Source organism: Schistocerca cancellata, chromosome 3 (assembly GCF_023864275.1).
Source record: "Schistocerca cancellata isolate TAMUIC-IGC-003103 chromosome 3, iqSchCanc2.1, whole genome shotgun sequence".
In the NCBI taxonomy this organism is placed as follows: Eukaryota; Metazoa; Arthropoda; class Insecta; order Orthoptera; family Acrididae; genus Schistocerca; species Schistocerca cancellata.
In genome coordinates this window covers 644,685,864-644,703,563 of record NC_064628.1, presented here as the reverse complement: position 1 = coordinate 644,703,563, position 17,700 = coordinate 644,685,864, and the positions used below count along the sequence as shown (strand labels likewise).

The 17,700-nt window shown below is 42.7% G+C and overlaps 1 protein-coding gene across 1 annotated transcript in view; it reads left to right on the top strand.

The window, feature by feature from the left end:
* LOC126175594 (inversin-A) overlaps positions 1-17,700 on the top strand; it is a 238,318-nt gene that overhangs the window by 27,750 nt on the left and 192,868 nt on the right. Inside the window, exon 2 of the mRNA XM_049922458.1 lies at positions 3,426-4,052. Coding sequence (XP_049778415.1) covers positions 3,729-4,052 — 324 coding nt within the window. The 5' untranslated portion in view covers positions 3,426-3,728. The remainder of the gene's footprint in view (positions 1-3,425; positions 4,053-17,700) is intronic.

Sequence of the window (17,700 nt, the reverse complement as noted above, 5' to 3'; positions counted from 1 at the left end):
TAAATTTTGCAGTAGATCTGGAAGTTCTCTTAGGAAATTTAGCTAAGTTAAGATTTTTAAGCAATAGTGCATTTGTTTGTCAGAAAAGAAGACTTACAAAAGTGGAAAGGCCACCTTGGAAAATATTTAGATGGGCACAAAAACACTGACACGGATGAGGAATGTTATATTCTGTGGGACAAATATGGCATGATCAAAAGTGTCCAGACGCAATTATGTAATGCAGAATTGACCACTACTTGTTGCGAGAGGCGGACCCTCCAGTATAGAAAGAGGCGGGGAGTGTTGTCTTGTCGGTAGCGAAACAGCAAAAGCTGAATGGGTCGGTCAGGAGAATTCAATGAATTCGTACATGGGCTAGTCAAGGGATGTCACCTAACAAATCCTTCAGAGACAATTCAACCCTTCTAAAGCTGTCCAAGTCGACTGTTGACGATGTGATCGTGAAGTGGAAACAGCTAAACCAACACCAGGCAGAGTTCATGTACTGACGGACGCGAACCGTCATGCATTGCGTTGTAAAAAATCGCATGAATTCAGCAGAGGGAATCACTCGAGAGTTGTAAAGTGCTAGCAGCAGCCCAGGTAGCACAACGACTGTGCTTAGAAGTTAAAATTAATGGGTACAACGGTCCACCAACTCCTCATCAGCTTCATACACTACTGGCCATTAAAATTGCTACACCAAGCAGAAATGCAGATGATAAACGGGTATTCATTGGACAAATATACTATAATAGAACTGGATTGTGATTACATTTTCACGCAATTTGGGTGCATAAATCCTGAGAATTCAGTACCCAGAACAACCACTTCTGGCCGTAATAACGGCCTTGATACGCCTGGGCATTAGAGTCAAACAGAGCTTGGATGGAGTGTACAGGTACAGCTGCCCGTGCAGCTTCAACACGATACCACAGTTCATCAAGAGTAGTGACTGGCGTATTGTGACGAGCCAGTTGCTCGGTCACCATTGACCAGACATTTTCAATTGGTGAGAGATCTGGAGAATGTGCTGACCAGGGCAGCAGTCGAACATTTTTTCTGTATCCAGAAAGAAGGGATCGAAATAAGGGTAGAGCCACTGGTCGTAACACATCTGAAATGTAACGTCCACTGTTCAAAGTGCCGCCAACGCGAACGAGACGTCACCGAAATGTGTAACCAATGGCACCCCATACCATCATGCCGAGTGATACGCCAGTACGGCGATGACGAATACACGCTTCCAATGTGCGTTCACCGCGATGTCGCTAGACACGGATGCGACCATCATGATGCTGTAAACAGAACCTGGATTCATCCGAAAAAATGACGTTTTGCCATTCGTGCACCCAGGTTCGTTGTTGAGTACACCATCGCAGGCGCTCCTGTCTGTGATGCAGCGTCAAGGGTAACTGCAGCCATGGTCTCCGAGCTGATAGTCCATGCTGCTGCAAACGTCGTCGAACTGTTCGTGCAGATGGTTATTGTCTTGCAAATGTCCCCATCTGTTGACTCAGGGATCGAGACGTGGCTGCACGATCCGTTACAGCCTTGCGGATAAGATGCCTGTCATTTCGACTGCTAGTGATACGAGGAATTTGGGATCCAGCACGGCGTTCCGTATTACCCTCCTGAACCCTCCGATTCCATATTCTGCTAACAGTCATTGGATCTCGACCAACGTGAGCAGCAATGTCGCGATACGATAAATCGTAATTGCGACAGGCTGCAATCCGACCTTTATCAAAGTCGGAAACGTGATGGTACGCATTTCTCCTCCTTACACGAGGCATCACAACAACGTTTCACCAGGCAACGCCGGTCAACTGCTGTTTGTGTATGAGAAATCGGTTGGAAACTTTCCTCATGTCAGCAATTTGTAGGTGTCGCCACCGGCGCCAACCTTGTGTGAATGCTCTGAAAAGCTAATCATTTGCATATCACAGCATCTTCTTCCTGTCGGTTAAATTTCGCGTCTGTAGCACGTCATCTTCGTGGTGTAGCGATTTTAATGGCCAGTAGCGTATTTCTGTAGGTGCTAAGCGACAATTGAGGTGACATAAAGCGTGACGCCTCTAGAGAGTGGATGACTGGACCTGAGTGATTTCGTGTGATGAATCCCATTATTTCCGACAGAGCGATTTTGATTTGACGCTATCTGTGATTAAGCACAATGCCAATAGTGAAATACAAAGGAGGTGGTATTACAGTGCGGGGGGGGGGGGGGGGGAGGGGAGGAGGAGTGCTTCCTGTGATTAGGATGTGGCCCCATACTGCGCCAAGAAAACGCTAAATGCGGCAGGACACGAACACATTTTATAGGATTGTGTACTGTGTACATTAGAGGAATAGTTCTGGGCCAAGGATTGTAGCAGCATGACAGTGAACAGTGGCGTAAAACGGCGTATTTGAGGCAATGGTTTGTGGACCATAATATTCCTGAAATAGACAAGCCTGCCCAGTCTCCTGACCTGAACTCGATCTTTGGGATGAGTTAAAGCGTCGACTTCACTCCAGGCTCCTGTGTCACTTTCTTCTCTGGTTTCAGTTGTTGAGGATGAGCGGGCTACCATCCCTCCACTGATATTCAGCTACTTGATTGAAAGCGTCATCAGCATATTTCAAGCAGTCATAGAGGCGAAGGAGTGGGACACCTCACATTAATGTCCACTGACAGACATCCAGATATTCTTGATCAGTTATTGTACATGTTTGTTCATAAACTATGGTGAAGAACTGAGGTAAACGTTAGTGAACTGTATAGGGGGAGCACAGATCTGCTCCCTGTGACGCAGTTGTGTACAAAATAGGAAACAAAACTGTTCTGGATAAAAAGCGATGGGTTTTTTTGGGTTTCGGTTTATGGACTGAGAAATTTTGAGGGATACATAATGTAATTCACTAAAGACTTCTATTAACTCAAACGGAAATAAAAGGTAAATTCAGATAAAACAAAAATAAGTAGACAAATTAACTGTAAAAGAAATGGAATCTATGGCATGTATTATGTGAGATGTTAAACTAAATTATAGTAAGTTTGAACATACAGTAGAAACAGAGTAGATTTTGCAAGCACTGGATGTCAATCTTTTTATTATTTTTGAAAATTCAAAAGAAGATTTATCATTTCGTGACAAGTTGCTGAAGGAAAAGTTGAAGCAGAAGCAAACTGGAAATTTATCCTCTGGATAATGAGCAGTTGCAGCTCGCAACTCCTATTATGACAAAATGAATTATTTTCACTTTCCCATACTTCAATTACTGTCTGTTCATTGTAAAAGGCATTTTATCGACAATACAAATTTATGAGGCTAATAAGAAATTAATGCTTTATTTGATAGCAGGTGATTACTAAAAATGGTTTGGATGTAAAAGAGCTCGGGGAATCACACCCACTGTGTCATGTGCTATTTCCTGATCTATTGTTTTATGCTGTGCAGAGCAAAGACGGCGATACAGAGCCGTCGGAGGAAGTGGCATCGGAAGAACAGGTGAAGGCTCCAGAAATTAAGAAAGCAGCAGAGGGGCAGACGCCGGAAGATGAGGTGGACGAAGGCGTAGGCGAAGAAGGTGACAATGGAGACGACGAAAGTGGTAGTGGGGGCAGAGACAGCGCACAGGCGGAACAGGAGGAGGAGCAGCAGAAGGGAGAGATTGAAAAGGAAGCGACCGAGGAGAGCTCTGGCATAGGAGAAGGGGAACTGGCAACCGAACCGGAAAGCAGTCCGGATGAAACTGTGGGAATGGACAATGGAGAAGAGGGAGAGAAAGGAGAAGAGAATGAGGGACCGACGGCTAGTAACGAGGAGAAAGGGGGCGACGGTGTCGACGAAGAGACTGGAGAAGGCACAGACAGAGATGCAGGCTACGAGGAGAACAGGGATGAGACGGAAACGGAGGAGGACGGGCATAAGAGAGAGGAGGTGGAGAGGGAGGCGACGGAGAGGGAGGAGGCAGAAAGGGAGGAGAAGGAACGGCAAGAGGCGGAGCGGCAGATGCAGCTGGAGCGAGAACGTGAACTGGAGAGGGCCCTGGAAGAGCGCAGCAGGCGACGGCGCAGCCAAGAGGTACGTGCCCACACCACGTTCTCCTGTTATGGCATGCCGCTGTGCTAGTCTTGGCTTGCATGTCAGTGTGCGAGCATGTTGGCCGTCGCGCAGCGCTGCATGCCGCACATTCCAGCATCGTGACACGACGTGAAGAGGACGCTCTCTGCTTTCTACATACGGGAAGTTGACATAGAAGAAGCTGCACTTCGTCATTCTGTTGTACCCCATCTGCACATCTATCTCATGTACGGGTAAGAGTGGGAGAATACACTGAGATTACTCAGAGTAGAAAACAAGAATATGTATAACAATATGAGCTATTTGGTCGATTTGGACGTCGTCGATTGTTGTCTATGACTTACATGCCACTTCCGAGCCTTCTGCAACTTAAGATGTGTAGATGACAGTTAGTATAGAACAACGAACATGTAGTAGTCAAACTGAGCAGTTAATTCCGTTATGGTGGATTTCTTTAGGCCCCACAGCTGTGAAGTCGGGAGGACGACGGTTCAATCCCGCGTCCGGCCATCCTGATTTAGGTTTTCCGTGATTTCTCTAAATCGCTCCAGGCAAATGCCGGGACGTTCCTTTCAAAGGGCACGGCCGACTTCCTTCCCCCTTCTTCCCTAATCCGATGAGACCGATGACCTCGCTTTCTGGTCTCCTTCCCCAAAACAACCCCAATCTCTAATTAATGTTTAATCATTTAAATATAGCAGTAACGATTATACATGGTGTTGCGATCTCTACGTGACAAACGTCTAGGAGTGATACATAACTTCATGTACAGCTTCTTTTGTTAGAGACAAAGCTACCTGGCGACGCCAGGTGTCTTACATAATCAATTACGCCGCTGAGAGGCAGCAACGTGTAGGCACTCTGTGGTGTTCGTATGCAATGTGTGTTGCCTATAAACCAGTTATATTCTCAGCGTGAAAGGTGGTAGGCCGAATTTCTAAAATATCTTTCTCCGCTTAGAGACACTCATTCTTATAGTTTTCTTGTTGAAAATCACTCTGTCATTTTACTGGGATAAGTAACACACAGATGCAACGCAGCTGGTTAGTAGGCTATGCTAATTCGGTGAGATCTCGTCGTCCCATGGCCGATGGGAAAAATGGAAAAAAATTCAATAAAATGACGACTACTGTCGCTGGTAAGCCAGCGAAGTATTTGTCACTAACAAAAGTTATTCCCCATCACCCGTGAGCTACCATCCCTACACGTTTATCATAACACCCTATACACACAAATAAATGGATTAATTAATTGTGCCACCTCCAGCAATATTTTGTAGAGTACATTACAATCGTTTTATTTGAATAGAATATTCTGTTTTGACCACGCCTATTTCGTAGCTCCTCATTTCCTCACCTGGAACATCTCTAATACCTCGATTCCCACCTTTTGTGGTTTTCCTACTGTCTATGATTCACTTCCATGCAACGCTGTACTCCAAACGTACCGGGTGATCAAAAAGTTAGTATAAATTTGAAAACTTAATAAACCACGGAATAATGAAGATAGAGAGGTAAAAATTGACACACATGCTTGGAATGACATGGGGTTTTATTAGAACAAAAAAAAAACATATTGCTAGACGCGTGAAAGATCTCTTGTGCGCGTCGTTTGGTGATGACCATGTGCTCAGCCGCCACTTTCGTCATGCTTGGCCTCCCAGGTCCCCAGATCTCAGTCCGTGTTATTATTGGCTTTGGGGTTACCTGAAGACGCAAGTGTATCGTGATCGACCGACATCTCTAGGGATGCTGAAAGACAACATCTGACGCCAATGCCTCACCATAACTCTGGACATGCTCACAACATTATTCCTCGACTACAGCTATTGTTGAGGACTGATGGTGGACATATTGAGCATTTACTGTAAAGAACATCATCTTTGCTTTGTCCTACTTTGTTATGCTAATTATTGCTATTCTGATCAGATGAAGCGCCATCTGTCGGATATTTTTTGAACGTTTGTATTTTTTTGGTTCTAATAAAACCCTATGTCATTCCAAGCATGTGTGTCAATTTGTACCTCTCTATCTACATTATTTCGTGATTTATTCAGTTTTCAAATTTATACTGACTTTTGATCACCCGGTTCATTCTCAGAAACTTCTTCCACAATCAAGACGTGTGTTTAATACTAGTAGACTTCTTTTCCTGTTCTTGTTTGCGTCTTATATAATCCAGTCGTCATCTATCGTGCGTAAATTTGCCTCACATCATCTACATCGAGTTCCAAAATGAACGTATTGAGCGGTCTCTGAGTTTGAGCTGAAGTACCTTACATCGGTTCTAACAGCCAATTCTCTCTCATGAAGCATCACGCAGAAGTTCCTCATCTTGAGAGAACCTCTACTTTATCATTAGCATATAAACAGCCATTTCACTTACTCCCTACAAATACGCATGGGACGCAACCTCTCACATATCAGCAAGGACAGAGGCGAATGTGCGTGGAGGAGAATACAGTTTCTCACAGGTGGCTGAACTCATACCGTGGGATATCTCAGCCAAGAATAGCTTATGACAATTACATTCATATTTTTAAATTATAACTTAGGGGCCCTCCTACGCAGCTGCTTCCGCCACTGGCACTAGGCAGCTACAGGCTTCCTCTTGGCTGGGACAATACAACCGTTTTCCATGGTTAGATAATAATCTTCTGGTTTTCACACAGACGCAGAGGGTGGATTATTTTAAGAGAGTATTCTCTCTTAAATTCGTCTTAAGATCTTCGGCAGACGTTTTTTAAGAATTTTTCTCCCGTTTCACCAGTGCAAGTCGCTGGCGGTCTCAAAGATTCACCCTCAATTGCTGATGGCGTAGAGTGAATCTTTTAGTATGCAAGCCACTCATGCTGGCAAAACATCATAAAAGTAATTATACAAACGCCGGCAGGAGATCCTGGGACAAATACAAACAGGCAAGACGAAAGCCCGGACAATTTTGAACGTTTTATTATTTTAATTTTTTGTTGAAAAAAACTGGGACAGATGTGTATCATGTTTGGCATAACGTCCATATCGTTCAATACACTTGTTTCAGCGCTTAGGAAGTGCATGTTTTCCTCCGGAAAAAGAAATTATTTTCGTCGTGTGCACAGCCACTCATGCATTTCCTGTTGCACCGCTTCATCGGAACGAATTGCTTTCCTCCAGTTCCCTCTTGGGTGGTCCAAACACGTATCAGTCACTCGGTGCAAGGACTGGTGAGGTGGCGGATGTAGTATCGGACTGCAGGTCATCGATGGGTGCAAGCGTTGCACGGGCAGTATGAGACCAAGCGTTATCATGCCGCAAAATGACACCTGTAGTCACAAGGCAAGTCAGTTTGATCTTGTTGCAGGCGAAGCTGATTTTTAAACACGTAGGATTCCAAGAAAATGCCTCATTCGTCCCCAAAAGAGATTCAGCAAAACCTTTCCAGCGGATGATTGCATCTGGAACTCCTTGCGTTTTGGTGATGAGGAATGGCGCCATTCATTGCTCGCTCTCTTTGATTCGGGTTGGTGGTTATGTACCAAGATTTCGTCTCCTGTAACGATTCTCGCGAAGTAGCCATCACCTTCTCCTTTAAAGCACCGCAAAAGTTCTTCGCAAACGTCAATGCGTCGCTCTTTCAGTTCTGGAGTGAGCTGCCGTTGCACTCATCTTACAGACACTTTCCGAAACTTGAGCGCTTCATGAATGATGTGATGTGCTGAGCCGTGACTGATATTCACATCTGCGGCTAGTTTATCCAACGCCAGTCAGCGATTTTCCCATCACAGTAGTTTCAACTGCTGCAGCAGACTCTGGTGTCACAGTGCGGAGTGCCTGACCTGGACAACGCATTTCCGAGCCTTTTGCTCCACTGATCAACTTTCTGCAGAGACAGACACGCATCACCGTACTGGGCCTTCATTCCCTGATGGATATCAATAGTGTCTGTACCTTCACTGCTCAGAAAACGTATGGCAGAACGCTGTCGTTCCTTGGTGCATGTGGCCGCGTTTCGCTTGCCTGTAGGCGCTTTTAGGGCATTTTTTGCATCGTTGGTCTCAGTACTGCCAACGTACAGAACAATAGCGTGAAATGTCGATTTTTAATTAAACTTTTAAGGTTTCAATTTGACTCGACCTCTTATTTGTGAGCACATAGGTGCTCATGTGAACATGTGAAGATGACTCCATAATAATTGAAACTGGACATATTATTGAAATAAATGTGCCATTGAACTTTTATTTCGTTTTCCTTTTTATTCCTTTCATTTAAGGCTTATTTCACCATCCACAACATTAAATTAGTGTACATAGCTGACACACAACGAAAGCAGCATATTAATTTACTGAGACGAACGAAATGGCAAGTAGTTTTCGCATTGGAAGTTTTGAAAGATATGAGGCATAGCCTTAGAAAAAAATATTCGATGATTTTCAAGATACTGTGCTGCGTAATTGAACTTCGATTATTATATTAATTAGATTCTGCCAAGATATGTACAATGTTCTTGACACGAGTTAGAAGTCGCTGTTTGGCGAGGGTATTAATTTTAACTTAACAAGCGCCATGTTTTCAATAGTTTCTTTCCTTCTGAGTTCAGAGTTGATAAACCAAGGATAGCGTACAGTATGTTACTGTATTGTCGAATAACATGTACTTTTTGCGTTGCGGTTTTGGTACGTTAACATAGACTATTCTTTCTTTGGTTTGTACTATAAAAATCAGAGGTACTTCAGTAGGAAGTGTGTGTTCACGTTTGTCGTCAGTTGGTCTGTGTGTTCGTTGCCCGTTATACCTACATCCACTGTAGATGGATCAATCTGTGTGTCTTCTTCGTTCTGTTAGCGCTTCCCAGCATGTCGTCTACAAGGACTTCACAGTTCTGCCTTCCGTTTCCTACGTAAGAGACTCGAGGGCACTCATCGAGTCCATATATTATTATAACTCTATCTAATTGTAAATCAATTGTATAAAGAATAGCCCAGAGAATAACAAAAAGTCGGACAGGTAATACCGATGCTTCTTTAGATAACAAGAACGATTGCCCCCACTCATATTTTTCATCAAATAAACCAAATCCTGCAGACGCGTAATACATATTGGAATCTCCTTCGAAAATGTTTACCTGAGTGTAAATTTATGACATGGCAATAATTGTCCATCGTACAATGTCTCATAAATTTTTGAAGGTGTATAGATAGTTTACCATAGTCCTTCGCAAAACTCATAACGTTGTGGAGTCGAATGCACCGTAATTTCACTATACAATAACACAGTATTATATGTTTGGGTTTCTTCGCCCAGTATGAATTAACCTTCATTAGATTTAGTAATTACAGTAGTTTCGTTTACTTAACATGTGTGCTGTCACCATAGCGGAGGCAGCCAGTGCACGTCTATGGGTTGGTGCTCGATCTGGAGGCAGCCGATTCGACTCTTGGTGTTGGCGGATATTTCCATTGCCAATCTGTCAACAGGAGAAGCGAGAGCCTACAGTTGCCCATCATAGGACTGTAAGCCTAACTTCTTCACAATGTCTCGTGGAGAGAGGGCAAGAAATGTGATACTGTCGATGACCTACATAAAAGATAGATACATTAATCAATACTGAAGATATTCATCCCAGTTGGCAATCGTGTGATTATTGCCAGAACATGTTTCACGACAAAATTATCCCATTTTCAAGTGCTTACAAATGTTTATGCTGTTAGGCCTCGTCACACCTTAAAAACAAGCTGCACACGTACATTGTCAACTCAAACCATGAAACCTGACACAGTTTGCAATGGCACCTCGGGAGCGGTGAATGCACCGGCTTGTGATGTGTCAAGTTTTATGGTTTGAATTGACCATGCACGTGTGCAGATTTTTTTAAAGTTGTTACGAGGTCGAACGAGATAAAAAAATTTAAGCACTTCAAAATGGGATAATGTTGTCTCAAACATGTTGTGGCAATAACCACATGATTGACAAATGGGTGTATATCCTCAATATTGCTTGAATAAAAAAAAAATGGTTCAAATGGCTCTGAGCACTATGGGACTTAACATCGATGGTCATCAGTCCCCTAGAACTTAGAACTACTTAAACCTAACTAACCTAAGGACATCACACAACACCCAGCCATCACGAGGCAGAGAAAATCCCTGACCCCGCCGGGAATCGAACCCGGGAACCCGGGCGTGGGAAGCGAGAACGCTACCGCACGACCACGAGCTGCGGACTTGATTGAATAACAGTTGTAAGATGATGTCAGATACGTTAATTGCGGCAGCCTCCCTAATTACTCGAAAAGAGTATGCTACATGCTGTCGATTAGTTTCGCCCTCCATCTTCCTTCATTTCCTTAATCATCTATACCAACAACAAAAAATACGCTATAGGGATCAGTTTTATTCTTTTCAACTAGACACAAGTACTCATTAGACTGAGAAAAGGAGCGCTGCTGTACCTCAGAAATCGAGTAAGGGTCACTAAAATCTTAGCGATAAGCTCTCACTCAGTGACGAAAGTCGCAGAAGTTTCTTTGCTATTACTGTACTTAAATTCTGAATACTGTTTGAGCTACTCTTCCGAACGTGCGATATCGCTGCTCGTATACTAATCAGTAATTCTATACTGAATTTATAAGCTTCTCATCTATTCCGCTCTCTGTTCTTGATTCGTTGCTGACTCAAATAATTTCCGATATTTCCTTTCAGTTCGATATCTAAACAGCAGAGTATTTATGTTGCACTTATAATGTGTGTTATTGCTTTCAAAGAGAATTCATGTGGCTGTCACGAAATATTTTAATTTTGTTCTTGAGTGAATTACATTAATTGATTTCATAAAACTGGACCCGACTTCTCAATTTTAAGTCAGTTATCGTTAGTTTCATTTTCATTTCGCTTATACTAACTCCGCTTTCCTGAAGAAAATTTCTCTCTTTCTGTTGCGATGAAAATGAATATGAAATTAAATGGCTGTACCTGTGAGCCTCTGGCACAATGAGTCTGTTCAGTAACGCTGTTACTTCTTGCGATGTGGTTCTAGAGAATTTTTCCGTCTCTTACAAGGCACACGAGGTATGCCAGAAAAGTAATGAGACTGATTTTTTATCTACCCAAGGTTCTATTTTATTTTTCAAACAAGAATATTGTCCCCTTCACAGTAGTTCCCATAGGCAGCTATAAACCGGTACGAGCATATGGGATTGGTTCCCAAATATGTGAGTGGCTCGAAGACTTCTTAAGTAATAGAACCCAGTACGTTGTCCTCGATGGTGAGTGTTCATCGGAGGTGAGTGTATCATCTGGAGTGCCCCAGGGAAGTGTGGTAGGTCCGCTGTTGTTTTCTATCTACATAAATGATCTTTTGGATAGGGTGGATAGCAATGTGCGGCTGTTTGCTGATGATACTGTGGTGTACGGGAAGGTGTCGTCGTTGAGTGACTGTAGGAAGATACAAGATGACTTGGACAGGATTTGTGATTGGAGTAAAGAAAGGCAGCTAACTCTGAATATAGATAAATGTAAATTAATGCAGATGAATAGGAAAAAGAATCCTGTAATGTTTGAATACTCCATTAGTAGTGTAGCGCTTGACACATTCACGTCGATTAAATATTTGGGCGTAACATTGCAGAGCGATATGAAGTAGGACAAGCATGTAATGGCAGTTGTGGGGAAGGCGGATAGTCGTCTTCGGTTCATTGGTAGAATTTTGGGAAGATGTGGTTCATCTGTAAAGTAGACCGCTTATAAAACACTAATATGACCTGTTCTTGAGTACTGCTCGAGCGTTTGGGATCCCTATCAGGTCGATTTGAGGGAGGACATAAACAATTCAGAGGCGCGCGGCTAGATTTGTTACTGGTAGGTCTGATCATCACGCGAGTGTTACAGAAATGCTTCAGGAACTCGGGTGGGAGTCTCTAGAGGAAAGTTGGCGTTCTTTTCGTGAATCGCTACTGAGGAAATTTATAGAACCAGCATTTGAGGCTGACTGCAATACAATTTTACTGCCGCCAACTTACATTTCGCGGAAAGACCACAAAAATAAGATAAGAGAGATTAGGGCTCGTACCGAGGCATATAGGCAGTCATTTTTCCCTCGTACTGTTTGAGAATGGAACAGGGAGAGAAGATGCTAGTTGTGGACGAGGTACCCTCCGCCACGCACCGTATGGTGGATTGCAGAGTATGTATGTAGATGTAGATGTATATGACTTGTTGTTAAAACTCTTCAGCAGCGCTGAAAGGCTTAAACGGATAGGGCATTTAATATGTCAGTCAAATTCTTTTGAATGTTCTCCGGAGTCCCAAAATGGCATTCTTTTAAGACATTTTTCAATTTCAGAGGAAAAGAAGAAAATCGCAAGGACTCAGATTGCGTGAATAAGGGTGCTGTGGAACCAAAGGAATGCCTTTTGAGGTAAAAAATTCCGTGATCGAAGTGGCCGTGTGACATGGGACGTTGTCATGATGCAGCTTCCACTTGTCTCCAATGTCTGGTCTCACTCCATTCACTGTCAAAAAAAAAAAGTCGGCAGTGTTTTGATCTTTAATTTGCTCGTTGGAGCGCCGCGCGGGCTTAACCGAGCGGTCTGAGGCGCTGCAGTCATGGACTGTGCGGCTGGTCGCGGCGGAGGTTCGAGTCCTCCCTCGGGCATGGGTGTGTGTGTTTGTCCTTAGTATAATTTAGGTTAAGTAGTTTGTAAGCTTAGGGACTGATGACCTTAGGAGTTAAGTTCCATAAGATTTCACACACATCTGAACAATTTTGCTCGTTGGAGCCTTTTTCAGTCAACATGTTGTCGGCCTTCCATAAATTATTTGTGTCAGCGAAAGACTTGTGCTCTGGATAAGGAAGGTTCCCCTAGGCTGTTTCAACTTTTCGAAGGTCATACTCTCGGGTTCCCCATGTATAACACAGAATTTGATTCCATAACTTTATTCTAAATTTCTCTAATTTCGTAACACACGACAAAAACTCAACTTCACTGATGGAACTTTCACAAATCACATTATGGCTGTACGGAGCTGAAACTTAGATGGAACATCTGGAAGGGAGGAACACGCCGGTAAACACAATTAGAACCACACAGAGTTTTGTCAGTCTCATTACTTTTCTCACACACTCCGTGTATAGTAGATACAAACTTTAAAGTGACTGTTTTCTGATCGATGATATTCGGCTGAGTTGAGGCCGCTACGGAATGTCTATGCTCGTTGCCAACCTAGCTCCATAACAATACTGTGCACCATAGCAAGAAATTAAACATTGTGAAAACAGTGTTGACAGGTGTCTTGTATGGTGCATAGTGGATATTATAATTATTATATTTATTGTTATTATTATTCAGGCCCTGTCCCCGAATCGCCATCAACTTTTGTGTCACTTCCGCGATAAGCTATCAGCTGGCTGCCCTGGGAGAATAAGACAAGGTTTGCTACCCGTTAGATTTGGAGACCTTCGTATTGGCTGGAAGTCGGAATCGGATGAGGATTATGACGTCTTAGTTAATCAAACACGCTCTTTGCAAATTCTTATTTAATGGCAGAATGGATAGTTTCGATCGTGGGCAAGACAGTAGAAAGGCACGAGCAGAACGGAGAAGAACTATACTTTACTGTACTGTACTGTATTGTCAATTCATCGTCCAAACTGTCATTATGTGCTTTTACAAGAATTCTTGAACTTCCCAGCATACTTCAAAGAGAGCCGCCGCGCTGCAATTTTGTTGCTTCGTCGGAGGCGGGCGGCCTTTCCCCACCTGGAAAACTCCTGCGACTAGCTTCTGTCGGTTTCTACACCGTATCGTTTGTACCTCCGTTCTGCGACCTCACAAGTCGAAGTTCTGAACTGTTCCCCTTGTGGTATACGAATTTTGCTTTCTTTGAGACTCACTGAACTTCAAAAAAGGGCAAAACAAACCTCCAAACATGTAATTAGCCCGGTTTGTGTGCTACTAATTTTTCTCATTAGTGTCCGCGGCTCGTGGTCCTGCGGTAGCGTACTCGCTTTCCCCGCACGGGATCCCGGGTTCGATTCCCGGCGGGGTCAGGGATTTTCTCTGCCTCAAGATGACTGGGTGTTGTGTGTTTTTCATCATCATTGACTCGCAAGTCGTTGCAGTGGCGTCAGCTAAAAAGGACTTGCAATTCCGGCGGCCGAACACCTCGCTTGGGGTCTCCTGGCCAACAATGCCGTACGATCATTTCATTTCTCATTAGTTTTTGCATTCACAAGGCTGTATGATCTTTTAACTTGTTTGGAATGTGCTTTTATCGCATGCATAAAACACAGATGGAAATTTGTGAATATTAGGTAGCACGTTGTTTTTCTACTTCAACTTCTTCTTTGAACAATTATTTCTTTCCTACATCTGATTACAATATCTACGTACTCGCATAATATGGAGCTAAATCTACGAAGTATCGCAAGTAGAAACAGAAGATACGGCTCTTCCAGCCAATCGATAATAGCAGCAGTTAGAAGAGGGAAACTTCGGATATGAAACCATAAATGGCAGATGCCATACATTAGTAGGATTTCATGATAAAGAACAAATGTGAATAAAACTGAAACTGAATATAGTTTATCAATATTGAAACTGAAAAGAAAATGGCGTCCCTTTCCTATTCGAATCAGCAATGTCCATAGTTAACAGAGTATTAGTTGACAAGGCAACGATGCAGAAACCAACAGAATGAATACTGTACATACGTAAATGAAAGAAATAATTATTTAAAAAATTTTTGTGGTAATTTCCTATGGGACCAAACTGCTGACATCATCGGTCCCTATGTTTACACACTACTTAATCTAACTTAAACTAACTTGCGCTAAGGACAACACACACACACACACACACACACACACACACACACACACACACACATGCCCGAGGGAGTACTCGAACCTCCGACGAGGGGGGAGACGCGCGCACCGTGGCACGGCGCCCAGGACGACGCGGCTACCCCGCTCGCCGTAATTATTTAACACAATAATTTAAGTAAACAGCAAAGCGAAAAAGAATATCTCAAATGGAACAAAGCTGTTACTAAGCAGGAGCCGGGAATTGAAGAAAACAATAATAGGAAAGCGATCTAATAGACTGAACTGAACGAAAAGTATATGGAAATTTCTTCGACAGGATATGAGAAGATACAATGAATATTTCATGAGAGAAACAACTGAAAAAAAATGAATATTTGATGGCACAAACAATTGAAAACAAGGCGGCCGGAGTGGCCGTGCGGTTCTAGGCGCTACAGTCTGGAACCGTGTGACCGCTACTGTCGCAGGTTCGAATCCTGCCTCGGGCATGGATGTGTGTGATGTCCTTAGGTTAGTTAGGTTTAAGTAGTTCTAAGTTCTAGGGACTGATGACCACAGCAGTTAAGTCCCATAGTGCTCAGAGCCATTTGAACCATTTTTGAATTGAAAACAGTTAGGCCGGCCGGTGTGGCCGTGCGGTTAAAGGCGTTTCAGTCTGGAACCGCGTGACCGGTACGGTCGCAGGTTCGCATCCTGCCTCGGGCATGGATGTGTGTGATGTCATTAGGTTAGTTAGGTTTCATTAGTTCTAAGTTCTATGCGACTGATGACCTCAGAAGTTAAGTCGCATAGTGCTCAGAGCCATTTGAACCATTTTTGAAAACAGTTAGAGCATGAAGGAAACAAACAAAAATTTACAATGGATACACATCAGATTCGCCAGATAAGATGGTACATGGCACAGTAATTAAAACAGGATGCTGATTAGTAATACACGCCGGTGCGAATAACAATATTGACTTTAAGTAGTGCCCGATGAGTTGCATAAACCCATTCAAAGAATAAAGAAAGGAGTGTCACCTAAAGATAATGGTGTTTCATTAAAAATGGTGAAACGTAATACAAAACTTTTTACACATTGTCTACAGAGGAACAAAATACAACAAAACTGGGACAATACTGGAACAATTCTACTTCATGACGAAGGAGACAGACAAGATATAAAACTCATAGCTCTGTCAGACAGGTCTCCGTAATGTGCCAGACGTATAGTGCTTTATCCAGACACATAAATAAGTTCTCGAGAAATGATTATTTGTGTTGGATTCGTAGATGTTCGCAAGCTGTTTACTTAGTTTCTACTTTATCTGTAAAAAAGCCCTTGGAAAGCAAGACATGCTAGTATACTGAAAAATATATACGTCGATGCCACGGCTTTCAGTTGACTGGATCATCAAAGTGAAAAATTTAGAACTGAAAGAGGAGAAAGGTCAGAAGTTCCCTTATAACTAATACTATTCTCAGCACTACTGGAAGTAGTTTAAGCCTTAAGCCAGGAAAGTCAAGAAGTAATCCCAGTTGATGGAACGTATCTGGCCTTCTTTCGCATGGCTAATGATAGTCTATTGCTTATCTCTAGTGCAGGTAGACTTCAATAACAAATGTAAATGAATGTTTTTAACGGAGCAAATCTGTATAATACTCATGAAAATCAGTTATAATAACATAAAAATTGTTGTTTGTCTGGCCTCTCAACAGATAACTCCTCCGTTGTGGTAGCACCTACGGTACGGTCATCTGTTCCACCGGGTAAGCTACTACTAACAGCATAGTGAACGCATTATTGTGGCCAAGATAGACACGAAGCCCACGACTACTACAGTAGTACAAGTTTATATGCCAACTCGGTCTGCAGATGATGAAGAAATTGATGTAATGTATGATGAGATAAAAGAAATTATTCAGGTAGTGAAGGGGGACGAAAATTTAATAGTCATCGGTGACTGGAATTCGAGTGTAGGAAAAGGGAGAGAAGAAAACATAGTAGGTGAATATGGATTGGGGGTAAGAAATGAAAGAGGAAGCCGTCTGGTAGAATTTTGCACAGAGCATAACTTAATCATAGCTAACACTTGGTTCAAGAATCATAAAAGAAGGTTTTATACATGGAAGAATCCCGGAGATACTAAAAGGTATATAGATTATATAATGGTAAGACAGAGATTTAGGAACTAGGTTTTAAATTGTAAGACATTTCCAGGGGAAGATGTGGACTCTGACCACAATCTATTTGTTATGAACTGCAGATTAAAACTGAAGAAACTGCAAAAAGGTGAGAATTTAAGGAGATCGGACCTGGATAAACTGACTAAACCAGAGGTTGTACAGAGTTTCAGGGACAGCATAAGGGAACAATTGACAGCAGTGGGGGGAAGAAGTACGGTAGAAGAAGAATGGGTAGCTCTGAGGGATGAAGTAGTGAAGGCAGGAGAGGATCAAGTAGGAAAAAGACGAGGGCTAGTAGAAACCCTTGGGTAACAGAAAAAATATTTAATTTAATTGAGGAAAGGAGAAAATATAAAAATGCAGTAAATGAAGCAGGCAAAAAGGAATACAAACGTCTCAAAAATGAGATCGACAGGAAGTGCAAAATGGCTAAGCAGGGACGGCTAGAAGACAAATGTAAGGATGTAGAGGCTTATCTCACTAGGGGTAAGATAGATACTGCCTACAGGAAAATTAAAGAGACCTTTAGAGAAAAGAGAACCACTTGTATGAACATCAAGAGCTCCGATGGAAACCCAGTTCTAACCAAAGAAGGGAAATCAGAAAGGTGGAAGGAGTATATAGAGGGTCTATACAAGGGCGATGTACTTGAGGACAATATTATAGAAATGGAAGAGAATGTA